Below are 17,954 nucleotides of genomic sequence, written 5' to 3' on the forward strand. Positions count from 1 at the left end.
ACACTGTATAAAACGTATAGATTTCCTATTTCTGCTTTCATTTCCTACTTCTATCCAGGCTCTCTCAGCAGACATCCATCTACACTCACAGAGTTTTGAAGCTTGAGCGCACTTGAGCGATGGAGAAAACACAAATGCACTTGATCATGAGCTTGTGCTCATTCAAACATAGATTTGCTTTGCAGGGTCGGTGCGAATTGAATACAGCAGGGTTGTGTTATCGCTGATGTATGGTTTCTGTTTGGGGCGATGCAGTTTTCCTTCTGCACACCAGCTTTATCAAAGTGAGAGAGATGAACTAGGCAGAAAAATAAGTAAAATGCAGGCAGGCTTTGTCTTGATTGTTGACATTTAATCAGCCCAAGGTACTGACTCTGTTGGGAAGAAATCACTGCTCTGTCAGAGAATGCCCGAGCACCACTGCTTTTCTGAAGTAAACTAAGAATAGAGAGAGACAGATAGAGACACATTGGCAGGTTTGCCTTGATTTTGTACAGCTAAAGACCAGAAAAGAGGGGAAATTGCAAGTGAAAGCAGCATGAAGCTTTTCCTTTCCAGGTATTATGACTAGCAGTTGCTCTCGTAACAAATAACAAGCCACAGGAGTCAAAGTAGTTGCAGTTTCCCCACAGCGAAAACAGGGCATGAGTTCAAGACAAGGACGTTTATGACTTGAGCTCTAAAAGCTTTATTCTTCTCTCACTCAAGGGCCAACCATTGAAGATTTCTCCGTCGCATCATCCATGCCAAAGACCACCACAGTTTTCACCACCACCGCTGCGTCCACACTTAAGGGCCATGGTGACACTACAGTGGCAGGTGCAGATCCAAGAGATGGAAGAGATCCGTTTGAGGACGGTCGTGGATCGAGTACAGCTGAGCCCACTGTCCCCGAGCTGCCGCCAACACCCAGACGCTTCTGCGAGGCGACCAGGAGGAGGGCCATCGACTGGCCCCAGACCCACACTGGGACCACTGTGGAGAGGCCCTGCCCCAAAGGGACCAGAGGTAGGCCACCATCTGGTGGGACTGTGCTTAGCTAACCAACTATTGGCTTTAGCTGTAGTTTTAGTTTGATACTGGCTGCTCTTTCAAGAAGAGACAAAGGCTGTGTCTGAAATCACTCACTAATCTTTATATAGTTCACTATATGGTGAATTCGTCATTTTGTAGTGATGTCCAAATGCTTATAAAAAGAAAATCCCTATTAAGTGCACTCATTATTTCCCATAACAAGGAGACATACTCCCTCCTTCGTAACATACCAGGAAACAAAAATGATGTGTTCATAGCATCCGTGGTGTTGAAAGGTGCACAACACATAATAACCCGAAGTCATATCTTGGTGCAATCCAACACAACACCAGCACAAACTGTTTCCTCAAATATTCCCATATAGTTGAAAGAGCAATTTTTGAACAACAACCAAAAGTTACAAGGCTATCGTTTTTTTTACTGTTATTTTTTCTAGCTATTTTTAACCATCTTGGATAATCTAGTGTTACTCTGCAGGGTGTAAACAGGTTTAGCCTTTTTTTTCCCCATTAACAATCAAGTATTCCAGTCAAAAGCACACTGACAGCATACAAATGATCAGAAACAAAGCTTCAAAGATTCTGAACGTAGCTGCTACTGTACTTTTTCTCACTGAGGGGTTTTAATTTGCTGTTCCCATCTTTGCTTATATGTACTGAGTCTTTGACACTTCAGCTAGAGGGCATGTCAAATACCAAACGAGAATCTCTTGGGCCATCACAATAGCATGATTAGAGCCTAAGGTCAAAAGCAATTTTTTTAAATATAATGGCACAGGGTCGATTGTTCCTGTGGGTAATTTTGAAACCAATTTCATCCTGAAAAATAAAGCATAACACGGCATCAGAGGAACTAATGAAAATGATTGACGGCATTTGGGAAGTTCTAAAATACCATAAAAACACCAAAAATCCACTGTCGACTAATTGTCTTAACCAAATCCGGACAACACAGTTGCAGTTGAAATCCCTCCTGGAGGAGAATAGGAAATCAACAGTGAGGACGTTGTGCTGATGGTCGTTATGACAGTTCAGTTGACAATGATACTCACACAGGAATCTCTCACAAGTTACCTTAACACCCTATCACACAGAGTGACAGCGCTGTCAAAACACAAAGCAGGGATACTGGAGGATGAAAGCAAAGTAGAAGACAGTGTTTTCTCTGTGAGGGTGAAAAAAAGGAAGAGAAATCTAAGCGTATTATGTGTGTAAAATTACTCATTAGGAGTTTAACTTATTTATTTAGATACGATAAGTATGAGAAAATATGAAATGTTTACAGTTGTGAATTATTTAATGACAATAACAAAGCAGTGCCTACTGTTTCTGTTGGAACCTGATATTCTTTTAGTATCCTTTTTTTTTTTTTTCTCTAAACTTTCAGGCTTTGAAATTGTTTGTATATTATTGCTGGTGCCAAACAGTCAGTTTCCAGTGACAGAGTGTGTTTGAATGACGACTCAGCAGGAGAAAGCTTTTTGTGAGTCTGGCTTTGGCTTCCCTCCAACGGCTGTGTTTACTCTGTGGTACTGCAGGCATCGCCTCCTTCCTCTGCACTGTGGCAGGGACCTGGTGCTCCAAAGGGCCGGACCTCAGCAACTGCACTTCCCACTGGGTAACTCAAGTGGCACAAAAGGTGAGCCGGCAATGTATCATTTACACAATATAGCAGGAAACAAGTGCGTTATGCAGCCAAAACAAAGGCCCGTGTCACAGCTTTTGACCCATTTCCTTGGTGTATTTTTATTATTCCAGCAGAGAAATGGTCAGTCACTGAAACAAAGTGTGGTGATGCAGTGTGGTAGCAGAAAGAAAGGAGCTGTCTAAACTTCAGGAGTAAATGTGAAGTACTGCAGTTAGTTACCTTGACTCACAAAATCAGTCATTTCCTGCTACTGTCCACAGTACTGCAGGTACAAATCTAATGCAGAGAGTTTTAGTAGCAGGCACAGACTGTAGCGTCATGCAGAACGCTGGAGAAACACCTCCTCAATGCAGCGGGTTCATGCAGAGTTCATGGGTATTGTCAATAGGCATTTAGAGAAATGCAGAAATGATGAATGAAGGAGCCTAATTCCATGCAGCGCTGCTAATTCTGAGATGGTTTTTCATCATGTTCTGTTTAAAATGTGATAGAATTTCGTATGCTCAAAAAAATCTGTATGCAGATCAAATCTGCTTAGTGTTTGATTGGTCTCTCCAAAACGACAATGCGTAAAAAACACAGAAAACCCCAAACATTTATTCAGGTTTTAGAAAAACCCTTTCACGCTGTTCCCGTATCATATTGTGGTTTTTCCAGTTTAGTATTGTTCAGGCATTATTCCAAGTTTCTTACACCCATTATAGTGACACAGAAGTAATTGGATCCGTAGTGAGGTATTTTTTTTAATTCTTGCATATTTGCTCATTAATAAGAGAAACCAGATAAAACTGTGTGTAATTAGCTTAGCTGATTGAATTAGTGTTGATATTGGATTTTGTGTTAATTCAGTTGCCGTTGGTTGTAGTTTTGGAGCCATTGTGCCCCAGGTTTGTTCGCACATGTTTGTGTATTTTCTTCTTGCCAAGTGGGAAATATTGTAGCTGTGAGAAATTCCAGATATATCCGTCTCTGAATTGCACCTTGGAGGTCGAATTGTACAAACATTGGCTTCCCACTCAGCCACTCGTAATTATGATCTGTATGATATGAAGTGAATGCTCGATCAGCTCGCTGTATGTAGGGTTTAATTGACAGTGGCATCCTGAAGTCGCATTGTGATTGTTGTCTCTGCATCTTCATTTCCTCTACGTAAAAAATGGGCGTGGATTCCTTGTATATTAACTGCAGAGGCATCATACAATGAAGACTGGTATCTTATGTACTGTGTAAAATTAGTATGTGGTGTGAAATTGGGTCATGGTTCGGTCATGGCAGATTGGTGGTGAGTGGGTGCAGCCAAAAATTAGAGCACTTATCATCAGTGCTGGATTACACTGATCACAGATGATAGTACACACACTGGCATCTTATCATTACTTCCAAGTAGTGTTGTTTTTTTTTCTTCTTAAGCCTGCATCCCAGTTGTCTATTGTGTCCCCTGCTAAACATGCAAAACCCTGTTCTCACATTATTTCTGCACATAATGACTTTTTCCCTCTGAACAAGCTGTGCTGTTGCGGTGAATTATGACTGAGGTGTATGTGGGATACATTATTTCAGCTTCCCATCGCAGAGCCATCATCTCAGGCCCGCTTCACTGACCACACACCCCCCCACCATGTTTTCCTTGTTGCTGTTTTTAGATTCGAAGTGGTGAAAATGCTGCTAATTTGGCCAATGAGCTGGCACGCCACACACAGGGCCCAGTGTTTGCCGGAGATGTCAGCTCCTCGGTGCGCCTGATGGAGCAGCTCGTGGACATCCTGGATGCTCAGCTGCAGGAGCTTAGGCCCAGTGAGAAGGACTCAGCTGGACGCAGCTTCAACAAGGTACTGTGAAATTCCTGTCTGGCCTATTGTAACCTCTCATTACACTTTGTCCCCCTTTTGGCCCAGCTCAGTGTCAGCATGACTCAGAACATTCATTAGCGGGACACCTACCAACGCACACAAACACAAACCCTTGCCTGCACTCGCTAACGTGCATACACACACACTGGTGGACACACACAGTCTCAGGTGAGGGGGCTAGAGAGGCCGGTCTAGCCCTGAGGGGAAGCTCATACCTCTACTGCTCCCTGGTAATTACCCTGGCTTTGAAAACACAGGCTCACCTGGCAGTCCCACCTTAAATGAGCTAATGGCCCTGAGCCCCCCACCAACACATAGAATAACTCTTCATTGCTGACAAGTGTGGAACGGCTCTCTCCTGGAGCTGCTGCAGCAGCTTGAAGAGGAAAGAGTAGGCCCGAGACGTACCTACCTCTCTCAGCTGCAGGCGAACCCATGGAGAGATGAGTGACAGTTTGAAAGAACTGCATTGTTATTCAGACTTTCTAGACTTTCTATTTTCCCTGCAAACAAGGTGACTTGCACCAAATTTGCATATGTCGTCTGTGCCGTTTTTGTTCCTTATGTTCTTACCTTCAAATGATATTATGCATTTGAAGATAATGCTCTACTGCTCAATTAATAGTTTCTGTTTATTTCTGTGAGATAAGTAAATTTACTAGCAATAGCTAGAAACTATTTTGCCTTGTGCAGTCTGTCATCAACTCTAGGCAGACTTGACATTAGTGTTTAAATTCACACTGGGATCCTTGTTATTCATTGAAATCAGCCTTAGGAGGGAATCAGATGATGTGTTAACACACTCTGTAGTAACCTGTTTACTGTAACATCCACATACACAGACACCAAGTCAGATTTCTCCCCACAGCACTGATCTTATTTTGAAACCATTGTAGCAACAGACAGAGCTCAGTTTTTCTTCTGAGTTAAAATGTGTTAGTTGTATAAACCTGTTCAGAGATGAAACCTCGTATATGCTCATTAAGAGGAACTTAACTCTGAAAAATCTTGTTTAGTTTTCAAACTGAAATAATTTCTGTTCACATGAGCATTTTAGCTTCATACCAGTTTTAATCCCTGTCCATACTAACACACCTGAAGACACAGGAAGGCTTGCACATGCCAGTGTACGCAGGATTTACTCGATGAATAGCCACCAGCGTCTCAAAAACTTTTTAACGGCTCTTAGACCAGTAGTATGGACGCCAGGATTATCTGTAGCAGAGAAGCAAGATTTTCAAACAAAAAATAGTAGAATGGATATGGTCCAAATCAGGAAATCTGTTTTTTTTTAATTACCTGCTCAACCCGGTTTCTCGTTTAGATGAAGAAGAAAATCAGTCTGCTGCAGAAAGACAACTTAATGCTCATGAAAATGCAAAGGGTTAGACAGCTCAAATTACTTTCATGCTTTATGGAAATAAATAAAATCCAATGGGGGCCTAAAACAAGGGAAAATTTACATTTTAAAAACTAAAGCCTCAATTTGAAAACTAGATTTGTATTTAAGGAGCTAAAAAACATTGGTATGGTCGTTAAAGTTTCATGCAGCCATTTCCCGCAATCCAAATTGAGGTGTCCATGGGATCTATATTGACTGGGTTAAAGAAACATTTTTTTTCCCTCTGTGTGTTTTCTTGAGGTATTTGCGATGTGGAGGTTGTAACCTGGATAAAAATAACATTGTATCTGTTTGTTTTCTTACTCGGTTGGAGAGCTAGAGAATGTGATTTTCTCCGGTTTGTCTCAATTAGGAGAATAAGGCGACTTATTTAATACCAAGAGACCGACAGAGGGAGATTTTTAAAAAAGAGCTAGTACTACATTATTCTATCCATGCCATGAAATACAAATGACCTCATCTCACATTGCTTATCTTATCAACATATTGTAAAGCATCACTAATGGGGAGCATCAGAATTGAGTCTCAGCATCTTTTTTCTCCCTCGGCTCCTCTGTGCATTTTTCCTCTCTCCTTCTCTATTATGTGATTCACATTAGTTTTTAGATTTCAACTACAGTTCCTCCCAAAAAGCATTAAGAGCTGTCACATCATTTTAAGGTTGTAGTCCACAGACCTGCTGCTTTTCTTCTTTTTCATAAAATCTGTAATTTTATGGTAAGTAGTATGATTTAATGCTCCCTGTTTTCTTACTGCCTCTCTGCAATCTGTCTCTGTGCTCGATCCTCTCTTGTTGTATGGAAAAGCTTCAAAAACGAGAGAAGACGTGCAGGGCTTACATGAAGGTATAACTACCAGGCTTTCCATGTTGCTTTTTGTTCCCCGATCCCTAATGTCCGACCAGCAGCATGCAGCACTGTCACTCTCAATGTCCTTGATTGTTTTGTTACAGTATGTGCCTGGTGATCCTGCTCGTACAAGATATGGCTGCTTCTTCATCTGACTCGGCTGTCTGTCCTCCTGTCATTCTGTCCATCTGAGGGTTGCCGCCGTCAAAATCACTCCGTCTTTGTCCCATCCCCTCCCCTCCTCCTCTGTGTGCTATCACTTATATCTCTCTTTCATTTCTCTCTCTCCTTTCTTTCTTCCTCCCCCACTTTTTCTCGCTCTCTTCGTCTCTCTTGTCAGCTCTTTATACGTTGTGTGAATAATTGCCTTCCCACGGTTGTAATTGCACCTCCCTGTCAGCCAGAAGTGTGATCAAAGTGGCAGTGTGCTCAATTTTCACTTGCTTACATCGTACAATTTTTAGTCTCCCTTGTCCCCATAGCAGGGGAGAAAATCTCCTCTTCCATTGCAGTTGTGTTTTATCTGTGGGATTAATTTCTCAGCCCATTAATATATTTGTCCACCATTCTGATTCTGAAGACATGATGAAAGACATGAAGGGAAGAGTCAGGAGGAGATGTCTCATGTCTCTCAACAGACATTAGATGGATTGCTGTGAACCTTGGTGCAGACATTCGTGCTTTCCAGAGGATGAATCCTAAAGACTTTGGCGCTCCTCTGATTTTTCCTCTAATGTCACCCTGTGCCCCCCCGAGCTTTCACTGCACGAAACATCCCTCTATGTAAAGTGAGTCACGGGTCCTCTTCTTGCTAGTGCCCCTGTGATTTGTAAAGTGACCTCCACCCAGGCGAGCATTAAAGAGGATTCATTGAGAACACAGATTCATTCTGTGCACAAAGAAGAGACTTCCAGCCCTTCTCTTCCTCCTTTGGATTTCATGGATCCTTTGAGGATGGCTCACCAGGAGAGGAACACCATGTGTGGTTATAATGACCCTGGTCTTGTAATCGCCACCACTCTCTATCCTGCATACTCACACACACACACACACACACACACATACACATATAAATCCCATTGGAGTCACAGCTTACAAGCTTCTAGTTTGCCTGCAAGGTCAGGGGCACAAAGTTAGATTTCTGTGCACAGTCCGGAGATATGAAGACACGCTGAGAGCCCTGTGTCATCATCGCTGTGGTTAATGTGAGCTCAGTGGTTAAATGTTGCAGTTAATCACATATTGCTGCAGACTTTTGTTGATCCCCTTTCTTGTTTTTCTAGGCAAACGGATAATCCTGTCCGTGGTCAATTAGTGATGGGATAATCATAGCTGCGACTAATTGGTACAGTGAGCAGGGGCTTGTTGTGGTTAATTACAGTTATTGTGGTGGCCTTGTGGTGGTTAATGACACCTATGGTTAAATTGTCAGTCTGATTTGTCACACCAAGGGCCGCTCTGCATCTTTGTACAGCTGTCTGCCTGTCGTGGGATTTTGGCAAATTTTGTTGTGGCTTAATTGTGCCAAACGGTCATGAACTCGCCCTGCCGGGGTCAAGGGGGAACTCTTGTTTTATCAACATACGATACTTGTGTGGGTTTTCTGGAATGTTTGACTTACTTACTTCTTATCTGAAAGCAGGAAATGAAAGGATTGCCTCTGAAAACAAACAGAAACCCCCTGTTCCCCCCAAATCTAGACTACCACTCAGGACATGGATTCCATAATGATTCCCCCTTTGCCTCCATGAGAATCGTATTCAAGGCCATTAAGTGGAGATCCGGTCATGGAAATGAGACTGTTCTTCATGGAGATAATTGTTATATGTTGGAAAATAGCCGCTCAATTTGTGAATACAGCAATGCAGACAGCCTTCTTCGGTAAAGGGAAAAAGAAAAAACATTTGGTTTGTATTTCTTTTTCCCCTCAAGCAGTTTTAGATCATTATTCAATAAAGAAAATGGTCCAAGAGAGACTTCCTCAGATTTTCATAAACAGAATATTAAAATGTACATTCTGCATTTTGTATCATCATTTTTAATTTAGTTACTCATGACATCCTTGAACCCTCATGTCATCATTCGCAGTGATCTCAATATTTCAGATTCAGTTGCTGTTGCTGCCGTCACTGTTGGCCATGCATGCCCGTGCTATCATTTGCTGCCTAGTCCCCGCACTTTGTTGTCAAACTGAAGTTCTAATGGGAGGAAACGACACACTGACACTTCACTTGTCTCCATGGATACAGGCCATTGTGGACACCGTTGACAACCTCCTGAGGCCGGAAGCCCTGAAATCCTGGAAAGACATGAATTCAACGGAACAGACGCACGCCGCTACAATGCTACTGGATACCCTGGAGGAAGGGGCCTTTGTCCTTGCGGAAAACCTGATCGAGCCAGCGATCGTAAAAGTACCTGCAGAGAATATCAGTAAGTTCCTCTCAGATAGCTATAAAACAGATAAACATATCTGTCAGTCACAATTTATGATGTTGTTTTTCCTGGCTGTGGACCACGAATCAGTAAAATTGTTTCAAACTGAGTGATAAAAAATGTTTCCCCAGATCTGGAAAACGTCTCCTTTAGAGGAATATAATTTAAAAACGGCCACATCTGGTTGACATCATAGCTAAATATGCGTCTTAAAAGAATCAAGCGAATGTGCCCTCACTGTGCAGTTTATCAGGCAACACAATCTCAACAATTTTAGTCAGCTTTGTGCACTGAATTTTCACATTCTCATAACACTTTGTTACCATGGTTATAGTCTCCCACTCACCCTTTTGTCTTATACCTCATTGATTTTTAATCTTTTTCTCGCATAGTAAAGTCACCTCATTGAAAGTGCGCTGCAAGATGAAGTGTCCAGCCCTTCTGGGGGAAAACAAAGAGCCCAACTGAATGGCATTGTCCCATTCACGCAGCACTCTGTTCTCTCCAAGCCTTTCCCATTAAGTGGTAGTTAGCTAAGCTGATAAGTACTAGTTGCCCCGTCTCAAAGAAAAGCACTGATTAATATATTGTGTAATCTGCTGTATATTTGCTACTTAATCACTGCATTCAGGCAGACACTTTTATGAGCTCTTGCTTATCTGCACAGTAGAGATAATATTCCAGTGGAGCAACATAAATGCAGTTATATGAAGAAACACACAACCTCGGCTTACCTGCCCTCCCTTGAAGAGTTTTGGGGGGGCGTGAAAATGATTGTTGCTCCTAATTAGCAGTTTGTCAAAGCCCAAATGGCACCTCCAGGCGAGCATCAAGGGGTGAACGACGGGTGAAGAGGGAGGAAGCGCAAAGGAAGAGCTGAAAACTCAGCAGAGGTGGAGCGCAACCGGAGAACAATTCCACGTCTCCGTCTGTCAGAAGCCATCTATCTGAGGAAGTGAGGCTGTTTCTGATGGGAGGGAGTGTGCTGATACGTGTGTCCTCCTGACCCCTCAGTAATTTCACACATCAAAGGGAGCACCACCCGGCAGCTGGCATACCGGGGAGAGTGGCTGCAGGAATTTGGAGGATTTTCAGAGATTTGCTTGTCGAGCCAAGAGTTATCTGAACCCACGGGGGGAAGAAAAGTAAAAGTAAAAGCTCAATGATATTTTTGATCCTGTGAATATTTGACATTCATGCTGCAGTAAGCTTCGCGCCTGCTTTTGCTCATCCAGTATCGCCACCCTTATTATTTTCTTCTCTTTCTTTTGCCTCAGAGGCATCCACAATGGCAACCAACCAGCATGACATGGTTTTTTAAGTGAATGACACTTCACAGGGGCCAGTAATGCTGGATTCTGTTTCTGGTGCAACAAACACCAAATATTACCACACACACACACCCCACCAGGTCTTAAAATTCAGAGTTGTGTTAAACACCATGTAGTACTTTTGAAGTGTTGCCTATGTGTAACATCTCTCTGTATCTCTGTATCTCTCCCTCCCTCTCTCCGCCTCACCTTCCACCTCTCAGTGTTGGAAGTGTACGTGTTAAGTACCGACGGTCAAGTGCAAGATTTCAGGTTTCCACAGACGAGCAAAGGTGGAGCGTCTCTTCAGATTTCCTCCAACACGGTCAAAGTCAACAGCAAAAATGGTGAGAACCACACAACTGCTGCAAACACATGTAATTAAAGTTAATTTGGGATTTTTTTTTACCTCTTTGGTTTGTTGGGGTTATTGACACTGATGTTATATTCATATTTTGGTGGATGTTGAGTTTACTAATTGTTTTAGCTTCTTCCTGGGAGCATTTTAATTAGATGTTTCTCAAAGAATAATATGACATTTTGTGAAATTCACTTTCTTGATTACTTGAAAATTACCACTCACAAAAGTGTGCTTTAAGTTTAGAGCTTAAAGGTACAGTGTGTCGAATTTTGTGATATCTAGTGTTGAAATCGCATGTTGCAGCTGAACCTCACCTTCTCCTTCCAAACATGAAAAATAACCTGTGGTAGCCTTTTATTGTCATAAAAACTCAAAAGGTGTTTAGTTTATTCAGTCTGGACTCATGTAAAAAACATGGCGACCTCTGTAGAGAGGGTCCCCTCGATGTAAATATAAAGTATTTAAATATAAAGGGTCTTTTCTGGTGTAAAGAAAACTACAATTCATACAATTTAGATGAAATTATTCTACATTTAAGTTCTGCCAATAGTTCCCTTTCACCTAAATCTTACACACTGGACCTTTAAGGGGAGCGGTAATTAGCTTAGTTCAATAGGCTCAACACTCTCTGAAGGTTAATAATAAATACAATTAACATATTGTTAAAAATCCTTGTCTGTTTACAGTATATTTAGAAAATGTTCTGATCCCTTCAAATTTAGTTATGATGCATCCTTCTGCCAAAATGGTTCAAATTTATTTTTACAGTATCAATCTGCAGTCAATACCTGTTAATTACAAAGCAAATTTTTTTGCATTCTTTTTGCAGATTTATTGAAAAGAAATAAAATTGAAATATCCCTCTGACATAAGTATTCAGACCCTTTACTCTGTCCTCAGTTAAAGCACATTTGGCAGCAATTATAGCCTCCAGTCTTCTTTGGTATGATGCGAGCAGCTTTGCACACCCGGATTTGGAGATTTTCTGCCATTCTTCTCTGCAGATCCTCTTGATCTGTCGGGTCGGGTGGGGACGATCAGTGGACAGCCATTTTTACTTCTCTGCTGAGATGTTTGATTGAGTTCAAGTCGGGCTTCAGCAGGGCCACTCCAGGACATTCACAGAGTTTTCCTAAGCCTCTGCGTTGTCTCAGCTGTGTGCTCAGGGTCATTGTCCTGTTTGAAGGTGAACTTTTAGCCCAGTCTAAGGTCCTGAGGTTTTCATTAAGGATATCTCTGTGCTTTTCTCCGTTCAGCTTTTCCTCAACCCTAACCTCGTCTCTTCTCCTTTCCTCTGAAAAACACCCCCACAGCACGATGATGTGATGATGCGGCAGGTGATTAGCTGTGCCTAGTTTCCTCCAGACATGGCGCTAAGAATTGAGGCCAAACAGTTCAATCTTGGTTTCATCAGACCAGGCAATCTTGTTTCTCACTGCCTGAGAGTCACAGAGAGTCCTTAAGATGCTTTTCTGCCAATTCCAAGCAGACTTTCATGTGAACCTCACTGAGGAGAAGCTTCCGTCTGGCCATATAAAGCCCAGATCGGTGGAGTGCTGCAGCCTCACAGGATCTCTGGAGCTCAGTCACAGTGACCTCTTGGTTCTTAGTCACCTCTCTTAGGAAGGCACGCTAGCTCTTGGAAAAGTCCTGTTTGTTCCAGACTGTTTCAATTTAAGAATTATGGATCCCACTGTGTTCCTAGAAACCTTCAGTGCAACTGAAGTTTTTTGTAGCCTTCCCCAGATATGTACCTCGACACAATCCTGTTTGTGTGCACGGAAGGAATTTCCTTCAAACTCATGGTTTGGATTTTGCTCAAAGCTGCCCTCTGTGTTCACTGGGAGAGAGACACTTCTCTCATGTTTTCATCAGCATTTGTTTGCCTGTTATTTAACAGCTTTACAAAAAACGACTGGACGGAATACCATGAAACTTGGTTGAAGGATGTGGTATGGGTCAGGGAAGAAGCCGTTCAGTTTTTATGCTGATCGGGGGGCAAATGTAGGAATGTTTTTTCACTTTCTTTAACGTTGAGACAGCTTTTTTTTTTTTCACCGATATCCAAGAGAATAATTCATGGATCTTAGTGGGGAAAAAAAGTCACATTTAAAGGACCGATATCTACAATATGAGTGTGTGAAATTGTGCAGCTTGATTGAATTTAATGTGAGTATTAGGTCTTGGCAGCGGTATGAGCGCTTATGAATGCAATTCTAGTTACAGCTTAGGTCTCAGATGCAGAGGCTGCAATTAGCCCATTAATGTTTGTTTCATTTGTATAATACCACCGAATGAGCACTGAACCCTGTGGGTCTAATAACTTTAATATTGCCGATTGCAGGTGTGGCCAAGCTGGTGTTTGTGCTCTACAAACACCTGGGTCAATTCCTCAGCACAGAGAACGCCACGCTGAGGGGAATGGGGGATCTGAGCAAACGCAACCTTTCCCTCACCGTCAACTCCCACATCCTTTCAGCCTCCATCACCAAGGAGTCCAGCCGCGTGTTTGTGGCCGACCCCGTGATCTTCACGCTGGAGCACCTGGATGTAAGCCCCCTCCTGAGACTCCCCCAGAGCTATTGCACTATAGAGCTACAATTAAACATTTACACAGAGCTTTTAATGTGTTATTGTTGTAGAGAGAACATCCATATTATGCATCCATATTATCCATGTGTGTCATTGTCGGAGATTAATACTAATATAGAGTTGGAGAAGTAAGTGGAGCTTCTAGTGTGTTGTGTTTCCTTTCGTGCTTTGAAATCACCACAGTAATCCCTCTCAAAAATTGACTGTTGTGATTCCAATTTATTTTATTTTATTTTGATCTCTTTCATCCCTTTTCTCCTGACAATCCATTGCGTCTCAAGAATTTCAATTGCACAGACACTGGTATTGAGTGCGCACAACACATATATTGACATGCGGTGACTTACAGTTAGAGATATGAAATATACAAGGTATGTTTGTGTACCATCATGCATATTTCAGAGCATGTTCATGTATGTTTCATGTTTTTTTTCTCTGTGTTTGTGTTTTGTAGAAGGAGCACTACTACAATCCCAACTGTTCCTTCTGGAATTACTCAGAGCGGAGCATGATGGGATATTGGTCCACGCAAGGCTGTAAACTGCTGGAAACCAACAAGAGCCACACCACTTGCTCCTGCAGTCACTTGACCAACTTCGCCATCCTCATGGCCCATCGAGGGAACGTGGTGAGTGGCCCTCGCCTCTTGGTTACAAGAGGGTTTTTTTTCCCCCCTCCCGTCTCAGTTAGTTGCTCTTCTTCCATCTCGCTGACAGATTTGTGCACACACGGCCAGAACAAGAATGGCATTTCAGTGGAGATAATTAGATTATTGCCGGAGAAGAAGGTGAGGGTGGGGGTAGGAGTGTGTGAGGTGGAGAAGCAGGCTGTCACTTTAAAAGAGCGAGATTGTGCATCAGTACAGGAAGCACCATCCCATCATCAGAGGTAATTATATTTTACCTGTGGTCCTTGTCTAATATCCTTCCATGCATATGTCCCTGAGAATCATGGGAAATATTACTGCAGAACCCCAGTTTTAACTTTTGTTTTCCCCACTCTTGATGTGGTGTAGGAACCATTTGGTCGTGCAATGCAATTATAATCCAATTACATGATAAATAGCATGTGGAACATGGACCCAGCCAGTAATAAATGTGGAGGATAAGTTTGTGGTTTGTGTAATAATACGTCCCAACTCATGAACTCTGTCCCTGTCATCTGTTTTAACCTCAACCTTAACCACAGCTTGAAACCAGAGCCCTGAGGCCGGGCTTAATCTCACACCAATTCCCTGCACATCACCTCAAATGCAACTCCTGCCCTCAATAAAATTACAAATATCACAGGAAGAATTGCCTCACTTTCGGGCCACCATGTCGTTGAACGATATTTTTTATGGTCAAGTCTGCTTTTTTTCCACATTTGCCTGGTGCCCATCTTGAAACGTGCTCAGTTTTAGATCTTCTGCAGCACAGCAGGAATTGACCTTAAATAGCAGAACCCACATGTGGACGTCACTGATGTCACTTTCTGCAACATGGGCGTTGTAGTGTGATCCAAGCATGTTAGCTGGGAGTGCCAGATGTCATCACGTATGATCAAGTTAAAGAACAGACGCACAATTTTTCACGTCTGTCTTAAATCAGCTGTCAGGTGCCTGTTTGAACACTAAAACAGATTTTGCTCACTCTAAGTATGAAGAGATCCCTTTCTCATGTGTTTTCATTGTAAGTGATGAGGGACAGAATCCACCACTTTTTTCTATGCAAAAACTACACCATAACGTTAAGTTTATTTGTTGGTGAGGGATACGATTTTGGGGCCAGAAGCCTTCTGCTAGCCGTTTCAGGTCTGGCCAATCATATTTGAGCAGGCCTGGGTTGCCCGCAGGTAAACAATCTGCGTGGAGAGCAGACTCCGAGATTGAGCTGAAGCTAATATGAAGCCTCTGTAGTTTAGCCAGATGAAAATGTTGTCTTTCAAAGTTACAGTCTCCTTTGTTTAAAAATGTCTCTTTTAATTATAATCCTGTCACCCTCACAGAGAGGGAATTTCATACCTCAAAGACTTTAGCCCTAAAAATAGAGCTTCTTGATTTTACTTTTTAAAGTTACTAAAGCTTCATCTTAGCTTCAGCTGTAATTGTGCTCAAAATGACTGTGGGCTTCTCCTCCCTGATTCTCACACTAAGATTGCATTAAGCTTGTCATTGTTCGTAGTGTATACCATATAATAAATTATGACCCTATTTCAACAGCTTGAAAGATATTCTGTGTAAGTACAAATGTGCATATGAGCGTTTCAGTCAGGTCAGCGTTCAACTTAATTCAGTCCAGTTTTCTTTATATAGCACCAAATCATAACATATATAATCTCGAGGCACAATACAGAGTAAAGGTCAGGACCTTACAAGATTATAGAGGGAAACAGTTCCCACCAGGAGCGACCACTTAGCTGGTACGAGACAATGTAGAGGAAAAAACCTGCCTTTCAACAGGAAGAAACCTTTCAACTGAGCTCGACTCAGGGTGGGCGGCCGTCTGACTCGACTGGTTAAGTCGAGAGGAGAGAAATTGGGGAGATGGGGGAGAGAGGAGATAAAAAGCTTATTCAAGCAACCACTGTCATACACGTTATAATGATAATATTAACAGTAATACATATATGTGTAAGAAGCAATAATAGCACCACCAATTTCCATTCCATCCATCATCTGCTTTAATGCCGCTGATCATGAAGAGAAGTGTGGAGTTGAAGGTCACTCCCTGGATGTGTGTTTCTGTGCAGGGGGAGGGGAGCGTCCACGAACTGCTTCTCACCGTCATCACTCGGATGGGCATCGCCGTGTCTCTCGTCTGTCTCGCCATCAGCCTCTTCACCTTCTGCTTCTTCCGTGGTCTTCAAAGTGACCGCAACACCATCCACAAAAACCTCTGCCTGAACCTCTTCATCGGCGAGCTTATCTTCCTCGTGGGCATCAACATGACGGAACCAAAGGTACCATGGAAATCACACCGCAGGGGGTTTTAAATTTCATGCTGCTGACGAATGGGCTCGTCCGCTGTGATTAACCTTTAAATGCTTGAATTTCTCCTTCAGTTTGCCTTTAATGGCCTTAAATCACCAATCTTCTCTGTTTCAGCCTGTGAACACGAAGATATATGACGATGATACTGAGTAAAATATTCAAACTCAGGATGATGGGTTTTTTTATGACTGCACCATTTTATCAAATACAAATATTCTATGCATGATTTTTAGACACACTTCTCCTACATCATTTGTGCCTTTGGAAACTTTGGGATCTCACTTAAACGGAATAATACATTTTGAACGGAAATTGAGCATTTTATGAGTGGACCCAAAAGGGTATTTCTTTGGGAAACTGGGACGTTTTTACTATGTTCATATTTTTTAGACCAGTTTACTGAATATTTGGGGGATCAGCAACATTTATGATATCTTCATACTAGTATTTTACAAACAAAAGTTGTTTGGGCTATAATAAGATATAAATGTTCTTCTATCACCTTACATTGTTAATATTTAAATATAATAATAATAATATAATTTTACTTATTTGCACTCCCAGCAGAAAGATAGCAACACTGGCATTCATTGAAAGCTGTATTTTCATCAACCCACTGAATGTAAAACCATTATCCATCCATGTTTTAGCTCCATTTTTGTCTCTACCAACTCTTGTGAGAAATCTTTTGGCTCTCAAGCTGCTAAATGATGCTCTCTTTACACAAGCTGGTCTCTCTGCTGTTTTGTCTTGAGCAGGTAGTAAACGGCGAGTTTATCAAAGGTTTATTTTAATTTACAAAAGCAGCAACCTGCTGTGCCATAAAACCGGATCAATAAAGTCGTCAAACCAAAATACTGAGCTGAAGGATGCTCAGAATCTCAAACAGCCCTTTTCATATTACAAGAGGTCACTTGATCCTTTGTTGATATTCAAATATTGATTAGAGCAGCTGTAAGCAGAGCCACTGCTTCATCACACAAATACTCTCATCTGACTTTGCTTATGTCATGGTCATTGAACTTTTAAACCATTAGCAAGCAGTAAAAAATTCATTATTGGTAACTGGTAAAAATCAAACTGCTTATGTTTGTGTGTAACCTCTGCGTGTGTTTCACTGTCAGCTGGTTTGCTCCATCATCGCTGGCATTCTCCACTTCTGCTTCCTGGCTGCGTTCGCCTGGATGTGTCTGGAGGGCGTGCAGCTGTACCTCATGCTGGTGGAGGTGTTCGAGAGCGAGTTCTCTCGCAGGAAGTACTACTACGTCTCCGGGTACCTCATCCCGGCTGTGGTGGTGGGCATCTCAGCAGCCATTGACTACAGAAGCTACGGCACACAGCGGGCGTAAGTATAGCATCTCTGCTAGAGGCTCTTCTTTTGTGGGATGAAAGAAAAATCAGGGGCATTAATCCTCCCCTCTCCCCATCATGACACACCCACACAGCTTGCATGTGTGTTCTAATGATAGTGATATCACAAAGAGTAATCCACCTCTGCCCCT

At 42.2% G+C, this 17,954-nt stretch overlaps 1 protein-coding gene across 14 annotated transcripts in view; it reads left to right on the plus strand.

Moving 5' to 3' along the window:
• The window catches only part of LOC109638845 (adhesion G protein-coupled receptor L2-like), an 87,529-nt gene that overhangs the window by 55,471 nt on the left and 14,104 nt on the right, over positions 1 to 17,954 (plus strand). For 10 of the 14 annotated variants that reach the window (XM_069511130.1, XM_069511133.1, XM_069511131.1 and 7 more), the window contains 10 exons: positions 709 to 1,008; positions 2,573 to 2,673; positions 4,326 to 4,511; positions 6,741 to 6,779; positions 9,032 to 9,215; positions 10,753 to 10,875; positions 13,234 to 13,439; positions 13,936 to 14,109; positions 16,212 to 16,421; positions 17,577 to 17,797. In XM_069511130.1, coding sequence (XP_069367231.1) covers positions 709 to 1,008; positions 2,573 to 2,673; positions 4,326 to 4,511; positions 6,741 to 6,779; positions 9,032 to 9,215; positions 10,753 to 10,875; positions 13,234 to 13,439; positions 13,936 to 14,109; positions 16,212 to 16,421; positions 17,577 to 17,797 — 1,744 coding nt within the window. The remainder of the gene's footprint in view (positions 1 to 708; positions 1,009 to 2,572; positions 2,674 to 4,325; positions 4,512 to 6,740; positions 6,780 to 9,031; positions 9,216 to 10,752; positions 10,876 to 13,233; positions 13,440 to 13,935; positions 14,110 to 16,211; positions 16,422 to 17,576; positions 17,798 to 17,954) is intronic. The other 4 variants (XM_069511126.1, XM_069511128.1, XM_069511138.1 and 1 more) reach the window with 1 other exon arrangement.

The sequence above is a fragment of the Paralichthys olivaceus genome, chromosome 16 (genome assembly GCF_024713975.1).
Source record: "Paralichthys olivaceus isolate ysfri-2021 chromosome 16, ASM2471397v2, whole genome shotgun sequence".
NCBI lineage: Eukaryota > Metazoa > Chordata > Actinopteri > Pleuronectiformes > Paralichthyidae > Paralichthys > Paralichthys olivaceus.